Below are 22,778 nucleotides of genomic sequence, written 5' to 3'. Positions count from 1 at the left end.
CACAGCTCCTCTGCTCTCTCTCTATGGTTTGTTAAGGTGCCAGCCAACATGTGATGATGAGGACTTGGTTGATAGCTCAAGCCGAATGGCCTCCAGTTTCCTTAGGTAATAAAACACACCTGTTCCATGATACATCATACTTGGGCTGTGTATCTAGCACCACTTGCTCCCCATCAAAAGCTTCTTAACTTTTGTTCAATCACCTTAAAAAAATTTTAAAATCATAGTTCAACTATATTATATTAAATTGTAGAAACTTTCACAAAAACCAATAAGATAAATCCTATCTTAACTATCAACCAATTAAGTACTCATCAAAATTTGATATTAAATACTCACCAAGAATGTTTATGAACATAAAAAAAAAAGACAAAAGGTTGAAGGTTTTAGTCATAACAAATCTTAAATTACAATTGCAGTCAAAGCTTAATATCTATGTATTATTTAGCTAGAATTCCCTATATAAAATTACAATCTAACCACCTAATAAGACTGACGGCACAACTTGCGGTCCTATTTGGCTAGTCACTGTATTTATCCTCTAAAAAAAATGTGGCAAGAAACGAACTATCTATTCAATAAGTATAATAATAATTTTAAGATACAACACGTACGGACAATCATATTTCAATCCACAATATAAAACTCGACATTGTTGTTTATTTTTGTTGGGCTCTACTTGCCCAAATTGGAGTGCAACACTCAATTGTCTTTGCCAGCCATCATCATCTCAGTTTCACTATCTCATATTTTTTTTTCGATATGACACAGCTTACATAATATTCCATCATTAATCATATTACACAACACACATCTCGTATGATTTTTGTCACATCATCAATAATATCATAAAACATATAACTCGTAAGATATCCCATCATCTCCATTGATAATGCTAACGCATAGCTCGTCATTGATCATATCATCTAAACTATTTCATTATGCCTTTTAGTTAGGTAAGTAATCTGTTTCTTCCAATTACAGTATTCAACTATCAATACTTTCATCAATAAGCAATTCTCAATCAATAACTTTATCATTCAACAATCAAATACACGATCACACGATCATTCATCTGATTTTCGTACAACACAATCACATATTAACAATTTCACATATCAACAACGTAATACAAACAAATAATCAACAATTAACGATCAAGTCTACAACACAAGTATATATATACATCCATATATATAGTCCAATTAATTATACTTACCTTATATCTCAAAGCAATTACGTTAATACAAAGGGTTATTCAATCCTCTACTTTAACGTCACGCCTTATAATAAAGTATAATGTGCATAATTAATATATCAAGAGTATCACTAAATAAAATATTAAATGATATACGTATATTTTTCTTCAATATTTTAATATTTTATTTATATTGAAACTCAAATATTCATTCTACTTTTTGCTAAATGACTAGACATTTTAAGTTTCTCAAATATATATTTATTTTATCAATTAACTCATGAGAATTTATGTAATCAAAACCCTCATATTTATATAGTTACCGTTCTTAATAATATTCATTGATTAAATTATTATAAAAATATCATAGTCTCTTTTAGGATAAATACTATATTTGGTCCCTTAAATTTTTGTTTAACATCACTTTAGTCCTTTAAGTTCATTTCTTGACTTTAGCATTCTTTAACTTTAGTTTTTGTCTTCACTTTGATCCCCTTATCATTTTTCGATGAAAATGTGGCCGGATTTTGAATCTTTGGAGGGTAAAATGATCAATAAGTTTGATTTTATCACTTTAGTTTCTGAAGTTCATAAAATTATCAAATTAATCTTTTTTTACATGAAAACTAACTTTTTCTTATGTTTTTTTTATGCTGATATGTTGTAATTATCTCATGTGAATAATGATAATTTTGAGCTCTTAGGAACCTAATAATAATATATTACTTAACTTAAAATAAACAGTCTCTTTTTTTTAGTAGTTACAAAATCTAAGTCAGTAAGTTTTTATTTCAAGAGTTAAAGATAAATCTAAAAAAGTTAAACCTTAATAGTATTTATTAAATTTTGGATTTTTGAATAAAAAAGTTGGTAAATTATACTTTTTAACTAAATTCTTTGGCGTCATTTCATATATATAAAATTCATTTTTAAAAAGTTATTTACAAAACGGGACTATATATTTAGAAGGGAAAATTGCAATTTTCGTCCAGTTTCTTAGGGGCGGTGGCGTTTCCAGTCCAGGTCTTTTCCAAAATAGAATTGTAGAATAGTAATTAAAAAAAAATTGACAATTTTAGGACAAATTACCCTAAATCAGCCGGAATTGTGCACGTTTGGGGCACGTGAGCGTCTGAAAATTGGGGGAAGCATACGTGTCCGGTGATACCGCTTACGTGTAGAAAAAAAGGGGGGCCAAACATGACGTGGCAAAGCTGACGTAGAAAAAAAGGCCACGTCAGCTTGCCTATTAAAATCGCTCTTTTTTTTTCTGCAAAACGTATTCACAGCTTACCCCTAATCTTTGCAAGAACCCCAGTTCGCTTACCCCCAATCTTTGCCACACAAGAAAAAATTCGCTCCCAATGCACGATTTAAGGAGAAATTGAGCAAGGAATTGAAATGAGCAGCGTTTCATCTCTTGTCGATTGCTATTGTGGAAAGTGGGCAATGCTTCGGACCTCATGGACTGAGATCAATCCTGGAAGGAGATTCCATTCATGTAAAAACTACAATGTAAGTTTGTTTTTCTTTTTTGTTCATCTCCACTTTGCTAAATTTTCTCCTCATTATATTTTTCTTATTTTCTTAACTGATTGTAGATGGGTGGGTGTGGTTTTTTTGATTGGCAGGACCCTCCAATGTGTAGAAGGGGGCATACAATTATCCCAGGTTTATTGCGCAAGAAGAATGAAATGGAAGCTGAAATTTTAAAACTAAATTTCAGGCATGGAACACTTTGGAGACTGACAGTTGTTTTGTTGGTTGTTTGCATAATGTGCATTTGGGTGAGTGTTGGATTGTGTTCGAAAAAGCAACAAGAAAAATATAGGGTGTAGAAGATGAAGAAGATGGTTAGGCTTAGTAGGGTGTAAAAGATGAAGAAGATGGTTAGGCTTTGAATGTATTGTATTTGGTATTTTTTAAGTACTTGTATCACAAAATCCATATGTAATCATTTGGTTATGTGTAATGAAATTTTCCCCTGTTTCAATGCATTGTATTGTATTTAGTATTTAGTATTTAGTTTCATCTTTCAATTAATTGTATTACAAATTCATATGTTACCATTTGGTTATGTGTAATGAAATTTCTGCACATTACTTTTCCTGCAAACCAAACCTTCAACATTTCCTGCAAACCAAACCAGAAATTCATATGTTACCATTTGGACTGTAATATATATACTCTCTGGCAAAATTTCTGCAAACCAAAACTTCAACAATGCAAACAAAAACAGAACACTTAAATACCCCTACTTCATGGCATTTCACTTCACTTGCACAATGCAACCAATGCAAACAGAAAACATAACTCATAATTTCTGCAAACAGAAAAGTAATGGATAACTCATAACTCATAATTTCTGCAAACAGAAAACAGAACTCATAATTTCTGCCAAGAATTCTTACATTGCAATGTATTTGACTTCATGACATTTCATTACACTTGCACAACCAAAAAACACTATCCACAAAAACTCCATTCACAAAAACTGATTCACAACACACTATCCACAAAAACTCCATTCCTACCACCCCAACACAAAAATTGATTCACAAAAGCAAGTGCACAAAAACTACTTTTGCCTGTGATCCTCAGAACTTTGGGAAGGCCAGCTAGAGATGTCAACCTACTTTCTCCCATGTTTCCTCACTATTGTCTTGAAAATAGGAGCTGCTGGCCTGTTTGAAAAAGAGGGCATGAAACGGGTAGCAGTCATTGGAGGAGGTGCCCTGATGTTGAGTCTAGGTTGCAATGTCACTTGGGGTCGGAATGACATGTTTGTGTTGGCTATCTGCAATTGTTCGTACATTGTAGGCCCTTGAACACATGGTGGAGGGTGTAGGGCCAGGTTCTGTCAGTATTTCTAGCTCCACATCATGTTGCATTGGCTCATGTTGTTCCACAATTGGAGGTAACATTGGTGGTTGATCATTTACTCCACTATCACTAGCAGACATAGTCACCTAATTCAATATCATTGAACACACGGTAAACCAATTTGTATAATATGATTAAACACCCATAAAAAAGTGAGCATATTTACCCTATTTGGATCTTCATAGACATAATGTTTCCCCACTGTGCTTGCTCTTGCTGCTTTCCACATTGCATTTTTATATACAAGACCCCTAAAACCCGCATTCTTGAAATTATTGCGTAAATGTCTTACACAAAACCTGTGTCCAGCATTAGGAAAGACACTTTGAAAAGCCTGTATAAGTCATTTCTGTTTGTCTGACATAAAAGTGTATTCACTGTCCCTCTGAATACACACATCCTGTTTCAGCACCATTAAGAACCATTCCCATGTGTCTGTAGACTCCCTCTGGACCACAGCATATGCAATGGGTACAAGTTATTATTTGGGTCCACCCCGACAGCAATTAGCAATATTCCCTTATGAGGTCCCTTCAAATGACAACCATCTACACATATAACAGGCCTACAACCTCCCAAAAACCCCTGCTTCAAAGCACTAAAAAAACATAGAACTTTTCAAATCTGTTCTGCCCATTTTCATCATTAATTCCCAATATGACAGTTGAACCAGGGTTTGTTTTCCTAAGTTCCTCTGCATAATCCCACAATTTTGTGAATTGATACTCCGGGCTTCCTTCCAGTTTCTTTAAAGCTTCTCTCTTAGCCCTGTACGCTTGATCTCTAGACACATGACATCTAAGCTCATTCATGATGTCTACCCTCCACCCCTTTACACATCTTTTTGGATCAGACTTGAAGTCTTGAAGATATCTTTCACTTAACCAACTAGTTTTCACATTTTTTACTTTGAATACTTGGGGGCATGTGTGCTCATCCTTGTACAGATTAACCTGAAAAGTTTGTTCATTTTTCAACTTCGTTGCATGTATTTTCCACTCACATCCCTCCCCAGAATACACAGCATAGACTCTGAAGGAATCATTCTTAGTGAATTTGACAGTTCTCTTATTTTTTATTGCATGTGATTGCACTGCTTTTTTGAACTCTTTCTTAGAACTAAATATCATTCCCAACTCAAGTGCAGGATCATACATTTGATCTGGATTGAATGCAACAAAATTAGGCCCATTCTCCTCATCATCTGACTGTCTATGTTCATCAAGATCATTCTCACTAGCCACCATATCAACTGATTCATTTTCAGAGTTGTCTTCCTTAGCATCATTTTCATCATTCATGTCATTTCCTATATCATTTTCATCATTCATGTCATTTCCTCCTGTTTCATCATCCTCCTGACCCCCTGTTTCAGCATTCATGTCATTTCCTCCTCCTACAACTCCCAAAAATACTATGTCATCATCCTCCGCTACTTTAGTTTTCCCCTTCTCCTTCTCCTTCCCCTTCCCCTTCCCCTTCCCATGTTTTCCTTTGTTTTACCCCTTTTCCCCCTCACTGGACTAGTTTCAACAGCAACCTCATTAGGTTCTGGAGGCGTATGTTCAATATATATTGTAAATTCTCTGGTTTGCATGTGATCTAAAGCTTGTTCTAGTATGTCTTCATCACTGAATAATAGTTTAAAGCCACCATTTTTAATTATGTAAAACCTGATTTCTTCCCCAGAAACCCCACATTTTTCAGCAAACAGTTCAAGATTTTACCTGTTCATATGTGTCACATTCACATAATCAAATTTCTGGAATTTTCCCCCAATGCAAACTGCAAAAGGCATGTTTCTAAGTTCACCCCCATAGAACACAGCTACTGTTATAGATTCTGTTTCAGGGCCTGTAAAAAGAGCATACAAAAAAAAGAAACCTAAGCAACATAGCAATAACAGCACACCATACCAACACCAACTTTATAATAGCAATTTAATGGGGGACCACGTTTCCCCTTTACAAAATAGCAATACAAAAAAAAAAAAAAAAAAACACACAGACACACACACAAAACAACAAAGAACAGTCATCTTCAGGGGACCATGTTTCCCCTTTTCAGAATACCAAATTTATTTCCTTTAAATACTATTTTGAGAGCACTAAGCACAATGCAAGTAAAATAACAAAAAGAAATGGAGGAACCACTTACGATAAGCAGGCGGTGGCATATTCACAATGGCGACCATCTTCCCACAATCGATTTTACAGCAGTGAAAACTCATTTTCCTTCGTGCTAAAGTCCAGTAATTTCGTTTTTACTCTTTTTTCTTTCTTTACAATTTAGGGATTTGGCTGGGGAAATTTACCCCTCTTTCTTTACCCTACTCTGTAAAAGAGGTGAGACGACGACGACACGTGAGAAAGACATGCCCTCTGTTTTCCCTCCAACACTTTCCACGTTAGCAAGCTGATGTGACCTTTTTTTCCACGTTAGCAAGCTGATGTGGCCTTTTTTTCCACGTCAGCTTGTCACGTCATGTTGCCCCCCTTTTTTTTTTTTTACACGTAATCCATTTAACCGGCCACGTAAGCTTCCCCCAATTTTCAGACACTCACGTGCCTCCCTCGTGCACAATTTTCGGCCGATTTAGGGTAATTTGTCCTAAAATTGCCAATTTTTTTAATTACTGTTCTACAATTTTATTTTGAAAAAGACCTGGACTGGAAACGCCACTGCCCTAAGAAACTGGACGAAAATTGCAATTTGCCCTATTTAGAAAATCCTTTAAATAAATTTTATATATATTTGAAATCCACCAAATAATCTAACAAAGTACATTCCATAAATTTTTTCTTCAAAATCGTAGCTACTAATATTTAATAACATTGTTCAAATTTAATTTTATTAGGCATATCTTTAACTCTTAAGATTAAAGAACCAACTTAGATTTTTTAAAAATATTTTTAGATTAGATAAGTTTAATAAATTGATTTATAATTTTGATTTTTTTTTCACTTTTGAAATAATAAAAAAGACACTATTTTTTGTTTGAAGTTAAGCAATGTGTTAATATTATGTTCACAAGAGTTCAAAGTTTTCATTTTTTCATACAAAAGAATAATTTCATACCATATAAAAATATAAAAAAATATTTTTCTTTATGAAAAAGGACTAATTCGATAATTTTATAAATTTAAAAGACTAAAGTGAAAGAATCAAATTTAAACTGACTATTTTATCATTCAAAAAGTCAAACTCCAGCTACATTTTTCCTGTAAAATAGTTAGAGGGACCAAATCGAGACAAAAAATTATGATTTAGGGATGCTAAAATAGATGAACTTGAGGGACTAAAAAGTGATTTTAAACAAAAATTTAAGGGACTAAATATAACATTTACCCTCTCTTTTAATAACTATAATATTTTTCAAATATAAATTTTTCCTACATTATTTATTATCTTTATTTGTCAATTTTTTTTATAAATCAAAATATTTATATTAATTTATTATCTTAATATATATTTTAGATATTTTTTAAAACTAGAAAAATTTAATAATATAATTTTTATAAATATGTTATTTAGATTTATTTTTAAAAATTATGCATATACATGAAACACACACCGGTATTTATTAAATATTTGGATTTATATTCTACTTATATATATATATATATATATATATGTATGTATGAGCGTAAAGTAAGTAAGAGCGCTTAGTGATTAAGCAATTGAAAGGACAGGTGGGGGACTGGGGAGGGAGAAAGTAGAAAGAAAGAAGCGCTGGCGCTTAGAGCAGAAAAGTCCAACACCGCCTCGTCCTCCTCCTAATCCTTTCTCTTTACCAAATGCACAATACCAACTGAAATGAAAGCTCTGCCTTTCTCCATCTTCCTCTCTGCTGCTGCCCTCCTCTCCCTCTTCTCTTCCTCTTTCGTCCTTCCTCAACAAAACTTAGGCCTTTGCCACGACAACGATAATCAAGTCATTCACATGGCTACTCTAGGGGGCGTCCATGATTCCAATTCCAACCCCGACACCCACTCCCTCGCCCGATTTGCTGTTGACCAACACAATACCAAAGAGGTTCACTTTTCCTCCTACTTCACTTTCTTTTCCTCTTGCCCTTTTACTTAATTAATTGTTTAGGAGCTCTTCGATACAACTACATGTTGAATTAGGATGTAGATCCAAGAAACAACTCTCCGTAGTCGTATCCCACTTTCGGTTTAGGGGTTATCGTGAAAAGATTTGCTCACAATGCCCCAAAAACCACAACTCATAACCCCTCTGGTGTTCGCATTCCCTTCTATCGTTATTAATAGATCAGTAGTCCAACAGATTTCTTTTTTCATCTCAGAATGGATTACTTGAGCTGGTCAGGGTTGTGGAGGCACGAGAACAAGTTGTCGCAGGTACCCTGCACCATCTTGTACTCGAAGTTCTTGATGCCGGCAAGAAGAAACTTTATGAGGCAAAAATTTGGGTAAAGCCGTGGATGGATTTTAAACAACTACAAGAATTCAAACATGTTCGAGATGTTCCTTCTTTTACCTCCTCAGACCTCGGTGCTAAGACAGGTAGCCGACCGCTGTCTTCATGCAGTTATTTCCTTAGATGATTAAGTTGGACTTGGTGTACCTGTTTTCCTTGAGAAGCTGATGTGTCTCATTCTCATCATTGGGCCATTACGTCCACACTAGTGATACTTGTTTTCTTGTTCTGTCTTTATATAGTTCATACATATATATATAGTTGGTTTGCAGGTCTTAGAGGTATTTCAAAGTTTTTACTGTTTCTCTATCCAACTTTGTTATGAAACTGATCCAGATTGGTTATAGACTGTAACCAGAGCAAACCAAGAGAATTGCTTAAATGGTAGTTGGCCATGTTGGAATTGTGCTGATGACCCTGCCACAAGCGTTGGTGGTGATCCATGGTGGGGGTATGATGTTGTTCGCTTGGTTTTAGCTAAAACTAAGATGGGGATAATGCAATGTTGTAATGTTCCCATTTGTGCTTCTTGGAGCTGTTTGTTTAAAAATTTACCAAGAAATTCATTAGTTTATTTGGTCTATAACTGAAAAAATCTCTATTAAAACATAATGAAATCATATCAACAAAGTTTTAATGTCCACTTAGGATTTGTGTTTTGGACGGCCCTACTCTCTCCTTAATCCATGTTTCTTGTGGGGTTGCTTGATTCTTTGTTGATCATCAGCTTCATGGTAAATGTTGTTTTCTGATTTTTGCTGTAACAAGAAAAGGTAATTTCTTTATTTTGGTTTTGGCACACCTTTTAATCTGGTGGACTACTAAAATAAGTTGATGGCTAAAAAGCTATTATTGAATCATGTGCTTGAACATTGTGTTCATACCAGATGATCAGGTCTCCGGATGGCGACCAGTGCCAGTACACGATCCTGTTGTTCAGGATGCTGCTCATCATGCTATTAAGACGATTCAGGAGAGATCTAACTCATTATTCCCTTATGAACTAAGTGAGGTGGTCCATGCGAATGCAGAGGTGGGTAATATTTTGAATGTTTGGCATGGTTAAAGTATCAATTGGTAGTGATTCATAATTTGATGTGGACTCTGTCTAGTGTGTTCATGAACTTACCTAAAACTTCTCTTAATTCTTCTGAGATGTACAATTCTCAGACCTTTGTCCAATGCTGACAGTGAGGGCACAGCTAGTGTTGTGCGGTGCATGCTAAGAGTGGGTGTTGCTTACAGTCTTGTTAAATGAATTGATGAGTTTCAATGATAAGGAAGAGGAAGGTAGCAGTCTGGTATGCTTGAGACATGAGCTTTCAAGTGGTTGCGTATATAGTCCCTCCATGTTTTGCATCAGTGTTCGATGCAAGTTCTTTATCAGCGTTTTTTTTCCAACTGCTGTTGTATCATTTATATGTATTTGCCAGGGTCCAAATTTTATGTTGAACTTTATTTGGTACTTAGCACATTATAAGCCTTTTTCTGCATGGGCCATTATGTGACAACTAAGATTAAAACTTTCCTGCAATAGGTTGTTGACACATCAGCGAAGTTTGATATGCTTCTCAAGGTCAAGAGAGGAGGAAAAGAAGAGAAGTACAAGGTTGAGGTGCATAAGAGCACAGAAGAAGGTGGTTTCAACTTGAAGAAGGTGGATCTTGATCACTCTTAAGTATGAAGCTAATGGCATGTGACACCTAATGCTGAAAACAGTTTAGAAGTTGATGGTTATGCTGACATAGAAAACTATAAGTTGCTCTTTTGGAATTGCCATGGCCTGACTGTCTCAGATATCGGTTTCCTTGGAACTTTACATTTGACTCGTCTAACAATATTGGTTTTTAGTTTTGTATCTGTGACACGTAATCTTTGCTTTGTTTTGAATTTGGACGACTCTAAATAAGGTCTTTCCAGACTTGAAATAAATACATATTTGGCAAACCACAAATACAGAATTGATGTGTGTTAATGTAGGAAAGAGATGTCTCAAGGCTATGCAACTTAGGTTATTTCACCAGCCCGTTGAATACTGACTATATGGTGTGAAGCACTGAAATATGGAGTCTAATGGGTCTAACTGAACCTTCCTTCCATGGTTCATAGTGTTTCTGCTGTTTCTGTCTGTATGAGGCTTCGTTTGTTTCTTGTTTTACAGCATCAATAGTTCTTATTTTGCTGCGGTGTGGTAGTTTTCTTTAACAATCCAAAGTGGAAAAAGAGAAGAAGATCAACGAGCAAAGTCTCTTTCATGCTTTGCGTTGTAAAATTGGGCTTCTGGCTTTGGATATGTAAAATATAAAAAGAATATTGTTTATTTGTTTGGTTGAAATTATATGTTTGCGAGGAAAGAGGTATTAATTATATACAGATATATATATATATGGTTATGGAATAGCGCTAAATCGTTGGTTATTCTATGCAAGAGTAGTGGAGGAAGGATTCTAGTAAGATTATTAACTAACAGGATAGATAAGCAATGAACTACAGGCGCCATCCATAAACTGTTAACCCGGAGTACTAGCAAAACAAAGTACTTTGTTGAAGCGGAAATAAATTATCTTGCATTCAAATCCAACTCACCACCTCCGGGCCACCCACTTTGCAGTGCTGCATCTCCATTCTCTGTTTCGTCATCATTCAAGAAGTCCTCAGACGGCTCCTTATCATCCTTTTGTATATTGTTGCCCCATCCATTTATCATATCATCCTGCTGGAAGTCCTGCTCCTGTTCACCCATGTCCGGACCAACTGTATTATTGCCTCGAGAACCAAGAGCACTTGCTCTTATGGGGGCTCGTGACATCATCTCAGCATGGGCTTGTGATTCTGAACGAGCTTGCTCCGCATGAACCATGGCAGCCATCTGTATATTCGCTTCATGAGTTTCTCGACTAGCCTTCTGCTGTGAATCCATTTCAGCCCTCAATTCAAGTAGCGCTCGCTTCTCGTCTTGCAAAAGAGATTGCTCCATCATCAACTTCTCCTCTGTTCGGAATTCCCCGAGGCCTCGTTTACGGGATATAATGTTGAATGCAAGGACTTGTTTCTCGAATGTGGCAGTGAACTCTGCAACTTTGGCAGCAATGTTGTGGTCCCACTGCTGAGAGCGAGAAAGAATTTGGCCTGTAGTGGCTGAATCAAGGATTTTGTCATCTTCCTCTGCTTCGTAGTCTGCAACAACATGGTAAGGTAACAGCCTGCACAAAATTTAAGAAAGAAGAAGTATGACTTTCTTAATTAAGATTGCACTGGTTGGTCAACCAAATTAACTTGAACAAGATGCAAGTGGGGACGGAATCTAAATAAAAGGCTAATAAATGTTCTACATAGTTTGAGATCCATAAAATGGGTACTTCTCTCGCTTGTAACATGCATGCATGAGATTGCGAGAGGATTAATCAGTAACTTAAAGCAATGAACAAGGAATTTTGCAGACGAGGCTGAAATATTTTTGCAAGCACCCAACATCCTAGTGCTGAGACAACCTTCATTTGTCTGTCTTTAAATATTATTTAGAGTCGGATGTATGCCATTGTATGCTTTAAAAACTAAAATGACACAGTGTCTCCTTTTCACTTAGTCAGATAGTGAACCATTTTTGCTGATGATCATGTTGACAACCCACTATCAAACACGTACTGATACGCTGTACAAATATTTTGAAAATTGAGGAACGTCTGTTCTTCATGAAGGAGAGACAGTTGAGTATTTTTTTCTAAGCCGGATGCTAGAAAAAAGAGCTATATTTACCAAGAACAGTTGCAGCCAAACTCAGAAAATCATATAGTTCCAGCAGAAAATATTCATAAATATATGCCACAACAAACGTGAAATGGAAGGTCCATGTCCAAATAGTGACTTAATTCAAACGCGACAACTTAGGAAATGACACCACGAAAATTCAAATAATGAGCAAGCAGCTGTTTTTCTGAGTGAAATTCCTTAAGTACTATGCAAAAATATGCCGATATTAATAAGTTCTATCACGACGAAGTGAACACATTGAATAAGAGAAGAAACCAAAAACTTAATAAATGCCAGAATGATGCAACCAAATTTGCAAGACATAAGAATAAGGCCCAAGTGACCAATATTCTACTTACTTTGGAGAGTAACTTAAAACAAAAGGCACAGTGGAGCGTCAAGAGTACTAAATATATAGATGCAGACAATTCCAGGGAGAGGGGATCCAAGCAAACAAAAACATAGTTTTAGTAGATTAATGTAAAGATGTGACATTTAGAAGAATGTGATGAAATTTCTATATTTTCAGTTTTTGGGAAAACAGGGGAATACAGAAGAAAATAAGAGGGAGGAGAAGAAGGAAACCTCTCGCAAGCGTCTTCGAGAGAAGAGAAAGGGCGCTTGAAATCGGGATGACAGACCCGCCAGGCGTCCTGATAAGCCATCTGGAGGGAGGCCTTGTGCTGGTGCTGTTGTTGGGGATTATTATTGGCGAGTGTAGGAGAAGAAATAGGGTTGGAATTGGGGTTGGGGTTGGGGTTGGTATTGGGGTTGGAAGTGGGGTTAGGGTGAATGTGATTGGGAATGATTTGTTGGGTAGTAGAATTAGGGTTTAGAGGGCGATGGTGAAGGAGAGGATGCTGTGGGCGGAGATGGGCGTCGATGTTGGAGGGGAAGCGGGATATAGCGTCCTTCTGCCTTTGGATCTGCTGCAAGAGTAGCTGTTGCTGCATCAAATGCTGCTGATGCGCCATAGCAGACTTGCCGTCTTCCATGGAAGCTATTGATATTTCTCACTCACACACATCAATTCAACACTTATGAGAAATGAATTAATTAATTATTTATGTTTGTTTGTTGAGGAAAAGGAAACAACAGAAGGTGAAGAGAATAGAGAGCGCGTTTTACAGTTACTAGGGCAGTAGTAGGAGGTCACACGACTTATTTAATTGGTTTTTGGGGCAGTAGACTAGTGAGAGATCACACGACTTATAGAATTGGGCTTTAGACAGTGGGGAGAAATGTGGGCTTATTGGGCCAAGTCGTCGGCCCATAGTTGGTTTGGTGGTGGTATAAAATGATGACTGCGCTTCTCCATTAGCATTGCCTACAAAGAATTCAAATTTCAAAACTTTGAATTACTGCTTCCACCTCCACTAATAAATTAATGGCGTCTTCCGATATGAAGGGTTTCTTCCGACAGAAGAAGAAATTGGGCATTTCAAAGCCAAAATCATCAAAGAGATCTCCGAAGCCAAAGCATTCAGCCTCCTGCGGCTCCCACCTCGTCCAGCCTCCCGCTCTCGTTTCCCATGGCTTTTTCGATCTTCAAGGTCTCCCTGCTCCTTCTCTTCTCTATTTCTTATATATTTACTCTTTTATTTTTCCAAAAATTCCTAATTTTAAGAAACCCTCCTAACTTGCGTATCCTGAACCTTAGGTTTCTGTTTTCATTTTGCAGAGCAATCTCTCTATTTTTAGTAGCAACTCTCGGTTTCACTGGCTTTCCTTGTATGACTAAGCAGTATCATTGCCTAGTCATTCTTGCTTCCAGCTTCACTTTGTTGTTAGTTAATGTTCGCTGAAGATACCACTATCAGTTTACGCTTTGATGTTTTATCTCTTTCTAAGATTACATGTTCATAATTACGTAAATTGAATCAACAATAGATTTTCAATTTATACAATATAGTAGCGAGATCATATTTGCTCCTCTATGAGAAGATTGCGGCTCCCACTTGATACAATTGTACTACCGTTGTCAACTCATGTGCAGAGACAGAGTTTTCTGTTTCATTTTCTAGTTCAATATGCACACATAGCTAGAGTTTGGAAACCAGGAGGCTTCACTGTAGGATGTTTATAAGAGCACCTTACACACAGTTGGATTGCTCGGATATATGTGCTAACTATTTTGGTTTCTCAAGCTGAACAGTCTGTTCTGGATATAATATATACAGAATTATTTCAAAATTGTACTTGGTTTAATGGTTTAGAGCAATGTTTTTCTATGATAATCAACTATTAATTTATTATTATTTTTTAAATGAGACAGATGAGTATGATGACAAAGAGGAGGTTCTAAGGCAATTTGACATGAACATGGCTTATGGGCCATGCTTAGGGATGAGCAGACTGGACCGCTGGGAGCGGGCAAATGCCTTGGGCTTGCACCCTCCGAAAGAAGTTGAAAATCTGCTGCGGGCAGGGAAGGTCAACTCTGAATGCTTGTGGGATGGTCGTGTTTAGTCCCCTTGCCCTTTACTGCTTGTTCCTTTTTCCTTATAGCCTCTTGCTCTATTTACCTTTATGTGCTGGGTTGTTAATGCCATTATGTCTTGAGGATTTAAAAGTTTGGCGATTTTAAGTAAAAGTTGGCATGGCATGGATGTATAATTTTTCTTTCTAGTTTGATGTATGTGTAGCCTCTTGCTATACTCATGCTCTCTTTTTACTTTGATGTAACTAGTACTATGACCTTTACCTCATGTAAATGTATTTGGACTCTAAGTTGCATTATTATGCTATATTGCATTGTATTGGTTTATTTCACTTACATCTGACGAACCAAACTTTCTTTGTTATCCACTTTGAGCTTAAGGGCTCTCTGCCTATGATTCTCTGGACATTTGTGCTCACAAAACATTTGGTGATTGAGGTTGTTTGCATTGGTTTTGAGCAGGGCTGGTCATAAAATTTTGAAATTACTTAAATTACCTCAATCGTAGAGTACAAAACCTTTTCGGACTATTTGCTTTTCATTTAAAACTGTACTTATAATTGTGTAGTATATGCATATTTAGAATTCTTTATATCCTAAAAATTTTCAACTTTGACTTTCCTTTCAACCAACTTTGACGGACAAGAACATGTTCTACCTTACACATGCAAGGTGTACATGTTATAAGTCTATTTGTTATTTTAAGAAACCATACATCAGATCTTTTAAGAACACGTTCTGCCCAACACATCTTCGTCCCAACTCCTTGGCTGTAGATGCATTGCCTTTGCTTAGTTATAGCATAGGATGATGGTGAAAAATGTGAACGGCAGAGATGTGCTTCACAATTATCAATGTGTATGCACATTGGTGTAGATATAACCATATGGCACTGTCCATTAAAAGTTTTGAAACTGATAGAAAACTCCGACAGGAAAGATCATCTAAAACTAAAAAAATCTATGAATTGTTATGAAATTAAAGACATCTATACCCTAATGGCTACTTTATTATACATCTTCATCAATTGCAAAAGAAGGTAATGAGGATTAGCAGTGCAAACATAACTAGACAAAATAAAGTCCATATGATATACAAGCATTTTGCTCCATCTTTTTCGAATTCTGAAGTATGTTAATATTCTTCTTGCCGTAATTAAGATTGGCAAATCTTCTTGAATCGCTATCTAAGAAAATTTGAGTTCTCTGCCTGTGTATATACACAACATGATCTTCTTTGTCCATTAAGGCCCTCCAGATTAATGTTGTACCAACATGGTATCTAATCTTCTCTTCCTGGCAGCATGTTTTAATTTCTCAAGAGCAACAAGTCCCACCTGCCTCACTCTCTCCCTCGACAAACCTATCCTGAAAATTCACATTAATAAAATCAATCAGCTCATGCTTAAAGTGCAAATTGCATGCATATGCATGAAGCATTTCATAAGATGGAGAGAGAAATGGTTAGCTCCATCAAGGGGAACTTTTCAGGGTTTATGGTTTTCTTTTCCGCTATCATATGCACTCGTTGTAAATAGTAAACCAAGTGGATATGTTGAAAAACATCAAAATTTCTACCATAGTATTGTTTCAAACAAGTGGGAGGAATGCAGTTAAAACAAGTGTAAGAGAATGAGCATACAACCAATATAATCACACTTCGCAACCAAACAAAGCATTTTGCAGGAGATGGAATAAAACCAGTAAAGACCAAAACAGAATATATAATATCTATATCTGACGTGGATATGCCTTTTATCTAAGAAAAACATTCAGTTTGCAGTCCGCACCGTCTACTGATATCTTCCCAAGTGAGACATTCATTGTCTAGGCCATAGTACAGACGTATAATCTCTCTCTCCCGCTCTCTTAATGTCAAATTAATGAGTTTATCTACTTCATCCTGCAAAAATAAGATCAAGTCAAATTTCTGCTTCAGTTTAAGGAAATATTATCAAGGATAAATAAGAGATACAAAAAATCCATAAATGCAGCATCAATAACTTGAAGAGGGTTCAAACAAGGACCTCAATACTTCTTGAAAATGGCGTCCACTAGGTAGTTCTCAACTAAACGCCACTCTCTCAACTTACCTCCAGCTGTTATCCTTCATTTCTCTTTCCCATATTCTGGTCTAGTTCACTGAGAGCCTAACCCTTTCCCGCATATCTATAGATATAGAGGAAGTTGTTTAAAGATTTTTGACAGATGTATCTAATTTTAGTCCATCACTATTTTGTAGTTACTGTTTAATAGACTAGGACACCAGCTTAGCATTTTGTCGCATAGCTCCATAGCTCTTGGAGAAGGGTACAACAACAACCAAAGTTGTGTTATGATATGGAGAGAGTACGCAGGAAAGAATTTTGTCACAACCCTTCGAAACAATTCCAGACTAGCAAACAGTTAGTATTATCAATGATTCTGTTTTCAGTTCAATATTGTCTTCCAATCAAGTGGTCATCAAGAGTGGTTTTCTGTCTCTGTAGGGTACTGCTCAAAGTAACCGTTATGATGGTTGTAATTATTATCACAAATTTAGTTCCCGTGTAAGAGTTTCACATGCTAATCACATTTCCATGAACTTCCTATTGTGATACCTTCAGTGCCCATTCATCAACCCCATGCCATGGATTATTCTCGACGTGATTATCTGCAATGTACTGCAAAAAGTGAAATGGAGATATTAGATTAGAATTAAAGAAAAATCTAATGCCAGTATGCACAGACCAATAGTAACATATTTCATGAAGTAAAATATGATGACCTAATTCTTTTACTTACACTGTGAAGAGTTTCCCCAGGAAGACCATTTAATGAGGGAAATGCTTCTCTGTCAAGTGAGAAAACCTTGGTGATTGCCTGGAAAGATGAATCTTACAAAGTTATTAGAGAAACATATAATCTATTGGACTATACACATTATACCAAAGTCTTAGTACCTCAGTGGCATTTTTGACCTTTTTCTGCGACATGTTCAGACATTCAGCAATTCTCTGAGTATAAAATGGATTATGAGAACTTATACACAAGTTTAACAAGGAAGGAAGATCTCCAAATTGAAGGTTTATGAATGTAATGAACAATAAGTATGACATGGAATCTCAATCTTACACGTAACAACATTAAGACTTACATCAATTGATGGAGTTATTCCTTTCTCTTCCAGTCTGGCCTTTGCATTTCGAATCAAACTTAGCCTTTCATGTAGATGGGTGGGTAGTCTTAGGGTTCTTGAGTTTTCCACTAAAGCTCTTGAAACACCCTGGATAGTGATAAAAATATAAGTATCAGGCCTAAAAATATTATAGCATAACGTAATACTGATCTGGCAGTGAAATGCCAACACTTGTAACTGTAACACAAATTAACAAAAATGAAATTATCCTGACTTCAATAAAACCTTGTCCATTTCTGGTGAATGTTACTAATACTTATCAATGATCTATTCATACCTTACACTTGACTAACTAATATACAGATAAAAGATTAATGCAGTATATATCCACAGAAAAAGATGAAAATTTGGCCACCTATGGAGTGCTCAATTAGCGATACTGTTTTCCAACATGCTGAAATTGATCATTTTTTTACTTACAAAACTTTGCCTCTTGATAGATTATCTGCAGAAACCTTTCTAAAGTAATCACAGTTCTTAAAAGGAAACAAAATCAAATTACCAAGTATATTAAGCGGGCCATGGGCCTAGGAAAAAGAATCATGATTCATGAGAATTTAATATTAGATAAAATGTAATTTAACAGAACTTTCTAAACCATTATCACTTCAAAAGAGCACATTACATACATATAGCCGAATTGGCAAAGCTTATGCTTTTCTCTTAACTCTCACTGATCAGCTCATGCATCTATGTATGAGCTCATGTGCATATAACACAAAAGGAAACGCTGATTAGAGGGCCATGTTGGACTTGGTGAAAAATGCGAAAGGATGTGACTAACAAATTCTTACTTCCATTTTTGGGTCGCCAAAAAGAGCTGCATGCCTTTCTGCTTATGCATTTTATGGAGATGTAAAAATCTAGTAGATCTAATTAAATGCATGGAACTATACCATCCAAGTAGTGGTTTCGATTTTTCACTGTTCAAAAATACTAGTGAAATGTCTTAATAGGTCTATATTAACAAAAAAAAAAACTAGTATTCACTTTAGTATTGACAAATTAAATTATCTTAAAAGCACCGAAACTTAGATCAGATATTAGGACCCTTTTAATATTGACCTCACCTGTCGAATCCACCAATAAACATAAGTTGATATCTTAAATCCCTTGGAAGAGTCAAATTTCTCAATTCCTCTGAGCAATCCAATCAGACCACCCTGTATAAGTGAAAGAAGTTTTACATTGTCAAGCATGATGGTTGCAACTAAATAAAATCTGTCCCTGATTTCCGAGTAGATAAATTCACCTGAATAAGGTCAGCCATTTCAGCCCCCATGTTATCATATCTCTGAGCAATAGACATGACAAGACGAATATTGCTCATTGCCAGCTTGTCTCTTGCCAGTGAACACTCGATCAATTTTGACTGTAAATTAGTCCGACTAATCCGCAGGGAAGTTGCAAGTTGCTCATCTGAAGGCTCAAATCCCAATCTTTCTTTCAGTCTGAAATTACCAGGTCATGAACATATTATTGAAATATATCAAACTAACTTGTACTTGTAAAAAATATAGAATAAGAACCTAGAATGCATACATTGCGAGATAGGTAGTTTGCACAGTAAAATGCTAAATCATATATATTACTTGGGGAGAAGGGGGACGGAGGTTGAGTACCTCGACTTCTGCTCTTCTAACAAAAGACCTGCTTTAATTTTTTCTGATAGTTGCACGACTTGGGCATGAGTGAGCAATTCTTCGCTTACAACACCCTTTACATATCCTTTCAATCGATTCTGAAGTAGTTCCGGACTGACAATGGACCGCCACTGCCTGCTTGTAGTCAGTTGGGAAGCAGGAAATTTTCGACCAAGAATTTTTTTCCTAGAATCCATTCTGCGGCGTCGAGCAGAAGTTCCAGAACAAGTGACTTCAATTTTATTGCGAGCTCTGTCTTTGGGGATAACTGCTTTTGTGGTGGTCTCAGCCGAAAGATTCCACTGCTTTTCGAGCATAGATTTTTGCAATAGAAGGACAGCATCGACTAAATACTCAGGATCAGTGGTTTCATCAGTTGAGAGTGTGGAACCATGAATTAGCCACGGCTCCAAAGTACAGTTGTTGGAGGCAGTATCCACGTGTTCTTTAAGAGCCCTAACGGAGGCTGGCGGACGTCGATTTGAAATGAAATTGGATGACTTTTTAGCGGTGATGGCATTTTTTGTGGAAGCAATTTGATAGTGTGGATCGGTGGTGCAGGCAAGCTTGTCTGAAAGATCAGAGTAGGAGAAGGTAGAACTGAGGAGAAGCCTTTTACCAGTGCTAAGTCCGATAACAGCAGCGGTGGCCATGATCATGAGGCTCAAATGGAAACCATCACACACACGCTTAGTATAAGTGAGCGCAACCAGAGTGGAGTGGAGTGGAGAGGGATCTCTGATTGATAAACGTGAAATGATAATTAGCTGGTGTTGGCGTTAAGATTAAAGATATATAGTGGAGAGTGAGAAATTGTATGAATTGTTGTTTGAAGTGATTAGATTGAAATGTAACCAAGTTCGATAAGATCAATGAATGAAGAAAAGAAGAGATGATGATGAATAGATGACAAATGTTGTCTCATATTCATACCTGTTTTTGGCAGTAGTAGAGGATGGAGAAGAGGAGGTGTGAGCCTTCTGTTGCAACTGAATCAGAACTTGTGCGTCTGTGTGTTTGTTTCTTCTTCTTCTTCTTCTTCTTGTTATATTTATTTATTTTGGTTGGAATTGGAAATACATAGGGCTTTGGGATAATTATTTATTTTATTATCAAACAAACACAAAAAAAGAAAAAAGAAAAAGGGGATATGGAAGGAGGGAGAGGTCAATAGCTATTGGCTGTTACAGATATTTGGTGCTGCTTTGGGTGGTCTATAGCCTTCCAAGTTTCATCAATCACACCCTTTTCTCACTCCATAATAATAATTCCTCATTATTATATAAATAAATAAATTGTGAGGTGGTATTTCCAACTTCCCACTACTCACAATACCATCTCATTTTGACTAAACAACTTTTACCCCCAAAAGTTTAATAACTATATGCTTAATTCATATTTTACTAGTATTCTTATAATCTTAAGCTCACTACTCTTTTGAATTTTTAATGCCTATTTCTTTATACATCATAAGCATGTTCATACATTTCATATCTTTTTATCACATTGATGACTTGTATACTTGTGCAAAAAGTGTATACATCCAAGAATTCATCAATTAATCCAAGAATTAATTATACGTATATCACACTACGGACCATGTAATCTAATATAAACATAATCTAAGCTCTAATCATGGTAGCTTCCTCTTGACAAAATTTATTATCTTAAATAGACTAATAAGCTTAGATTTTACTTGTTTGTAATAGGAAAGTAAGTGCATTTCATTGTCATTTTCAATACAATTACTTATGATTTACTGTCTTAGTTTTACTTCTAATGGAGATATTATTTTTTAGTATTTTATTATTTTACAGGCTTAATTAGGGAAAAAAAATGGTAGAAATACACAGACAAACGCAACATGACCGAGTCGTGTTCATGCCACACAATCATGTTCCTTCCAAGCGGAATTTCAACCTCCACCTTATAGTTACACAGCCTGATCGTGTTCTGACCTCAGGGATGTGTTCTCGAGGCACAAACAGATTATATATAAATATTTTACATTCCACAACTTTACAAGATTTTCAGCTATAAAGTAAGTAATAGTAGACTAATTTTTGGGAGGAAAACATGTTGTAATTTTTATAATAAATTTTACATGAAACCCATATATTAGAATGAGAAATATGAGAGAATTTTTTTTTTTTATTATTGCAGCAAACATTTGAATTTTCGTTTTATCAACTGGAAATTCTATTTAAATTCAAATAGTTTTTTTTTTTTTAAAATCAATCACATTCTTATGTTTCTGTTTCAAGTTTTAAAATATGGAATTGATAGCTTTTCTTCGATGTGTAGCCGTTAGTGGAGTTTAGTGGCTGAATTCTTCATTTGGAGATTAAAGGCCATTATGGCTGCTTATTATTGCTGCATAAAGGCTGTGGAATGGCTATGTATATATAGTTGGTGTAACACAGCATGTATACTAAGAGTTTAGTTCTTGATGGAATCCAGTCTTATAAAATAAGATGCTAGCAATGCATTCTTCGAAACGCCCAGCTAAGTGAATGTCGTTATTTGGCGCCAACGAAGAAATTGAGTTATTTATGAAAGCATTTATCAACAGGATCAGGATACATAACCTAAGTGTCAACCCTAAAGATCAACATAAAGCCGGTGGTTTATTGTTACTAACACGTTGTCGCACTCACATGCTCAAATTTAGAACTCAGTTCTATTTGATCTGGTGATAGCTGGCCTTAAATCACTTAGGTGGCTCAAATCGAAAGGTACAATTGTCGAAAGCAAGTCATAGAAACTTAAATTCAAATCTATAAATTTGTGGGGTATTGTTGTAATTTTTGTAATAAAATTTACATGAAATTCATATATTAGAATGAGAAATAGTTTGGATTTTTGTTTTATCAATTGGAAATTCTATTTAAATTCAAATAGTTAATTTTAAAATCAAATCAGATTCTTATGTTTCTATTTCAAGTTTTAAAATATGGAATTGATAGTGGAGATTAAAGGCCATTATGGCTGCTCAGTATTGGTGCAATAAAGTGGTGTGGAATGGCTATGGATATATAGCCATCAATTCCTCATGTTTAGCACAAAGTCACACACTTCCTCTCTACCTTACTTTCTTGGCTGTTTTCTCTCTCGGCTTATATCTTTCTCTTAAATTTTGGAATTTGAATTTTTTGTTTCTATTACGCTCTTCTGAGTATTTAATCAAAATGTTTTTTGGTGAGAGAAATTACGTTATACGGTACACTATTAATAGGGAACATAT

At 35.8% G+C, this 22,778-nt stretch overlaps 4 protein-coding genes across 4 annotated transcripts; 2 read left to right on the top strand and 2 right to left on the bottom strand.

Annotated features, from left to right (window-relative positions):
- Positions 1–7,755: 7,755 nt before the first annotated feature.
- Positions 7,756–10,382, top strand: LOC105160196 (cysteine proteinase inhibitor 6). The gene is made up of 4 exons (XM_011077464.3): positions 7,756–8,116; positions 8,391–8,610; positions 9,412–9,557; positions 10,062–10,382. The coding sequence occupies exons 1-4, from the start codon at positions 7,898–7,900 to the stop codon at positions 10,200–10,202; spliced, it is 726 nt and encodes a 241-aa protein (XP_011075766.1). The 5' UTR covers positions 7,756–7,897; the 3' UTR covers positions 10,203–10,382.
- A 576-nt stretch (positions 10,383–10,958) lies between these two features.
- LOC105160195 (mediator of RNA polymerase II transcription subunit-like protein) lies at positions 10,959–13,404 on the bottom strand. The gene is made up of 2 exons (XM_011077462.3): positions 12,860–13,404; positions 10,959–11,727 (listed from the first exon to the last, which is right to left on the bottom strand). The coding sequence occupies exons 1-2, from the start codon at positions 13,267–13,269 to the stop codon at positions 11,085–11,087; spliced, it is 1,053 nt and encodes a 350-aa protein (XP_011075764.2). The 5' UTR covers positions 13,270–13,404; the 3' UTR covers positions 10,959–11,084.
- Positions 13,405–13,581: 177 nt separating this feature from the next.
- POLD4 (polymerase delta 4) lies at positions 13,582–15,050 on the top strand. Its single transcript, XM_011077461.3, has 2 exons — positions 13,582–13,827; positions 14,550–15,050. Exons 1-2 carry the CDS (start codon positions 13,662–13,664, stop codon positions 14,741–14,743), a joined length of 360 nt encoding a protein of 119 aa, XP_011075763.1. The 5' UTR covers positions 13,582–13,661; the 3' UTR covers positions 14,744–15,050.
- A 732-nt stretch (positions 15,051–15,782) lies between these two features.
- SIGA (sigma factor A) lies at positions 15,783–20,628 on the bottom strand. Its single transcript, XM_011077460.3, has 10 exons — positions 20,468–20,628; positions 19,514–20,272; positions 19,144–19,342; positions 18,962–19,054; positions 17,850–17,978; positions 17,656–17,709; positions 17,498–17,575; positions 17,314–17,376; positions 16,504–16,616; positions 15,783–16,081 (listed from the first exon to the last, which is right to left on the bottom strand). The coding sequence occupies exons 2-10, from the start codon at positions 20,191–20,193 to the stop codon at positions 15,973–15,975; spliced, it is 1,518 nt and encodes a 505-aa protein (XP_011075762.1). The 5' UTR covers positions 20,194–20,272; positions 20,468–20,628; the 3' UTR covers positions 15,783–15,972.
- Positions 20,629–22,778: the final 2,150 nt, after the last annotated feature.

This window comes from Sesamum indicum, linkage group LG4 (genome assembly GCF_026168435.1).
Source record: "Sesamum indicum cultivar Baizhima isolate 11 linkage group LG4, ASM2616843v1, whole genome shotgun sequence".
Taxonomy (NCBI): domain Eukaryota; kingdom Viridiplantae; phylum Streptophyta; class Magnoliopsida; order Lamiales; family Pedaliaceae; genus Sesamum; species Sesamum indicum.
The sequence above is the reverse complement of the archived record's forward strand: the minus strand, read 5'-3'. Positions and strand labels throughout refer to the sequence as shown.

Bases quoted from the DNA above. Each gene is read 5' to 3' on its own strand.
- POLD4 (XM_011077461.3), top strand. From the start codon at position 13,662: ATGGCGTCTTCCGATATGAAGGGTTTCTTCCGACAGAAGAAGAAATTG. The intron at 13,828-14,549 runs GTCTCCCTGCTC...TAAATGAGACAG, and splicing joins TGGCTTTTTCGATCTTCAAG to ATGAGTATGATGACAAAGAG.
- SIGA (XM_011077460.3), bottom strand. From the start codon at position 20,193: ATGATCATGGCCACCGCTGCTGTTATCGGACTTAGCACTGGTAAAAGG. The intron at 17,979-18,961 runs GTGAGGTCAATA...ATCACTATCCAG, and splicing joins TTTATTGGTGGATTCGACAG to GGTGTTTCAAGAGCTTTAGT. The intron at 16,617-17,313 runs GTATCACAATAG...TTATTTTTGCAG, and splicing joins TTGATGAATGGGCACTGAAG to GATGAAGTAGATAAACTCAT.
- LOC105160195 (XM_011077462.3), bottom strand. From the start codon at position 13,269: ATGGAAGACGGCAAGTCTGCTATGGCGCATCAGCAGCATTTGATGCAG. The intron at 11,728-12,859 runs GTTTCCTTCTTC...AATTTTGTGCAG, and splicing joins CTCGAAGACGCTTGCGAGAG to GCTGTTACCTTACCATGTTG.
- LOC105160196 (XM_011077464.3), top strand. From the start codon at position 7,898: ATGAAAGCTCTGCCTTTCTCCATCTTCCTCTCTGCTGCTGCCCTCCTC. The intron at 8,611-9,411 runs GTAGCCGACCGC...TGTTCATACCAG, and splicing joins AGACCTCGGTGCTAAGACAG to ATGATCAGGTCTCCGGATGG. The intron at 9,558-10,061 runs GTGGGTAATATT...TTCCTGCAATAG, and splicing joins TGGTCCATGCGAATGCAGAG to GTTGTTGACACATCAGCGAA.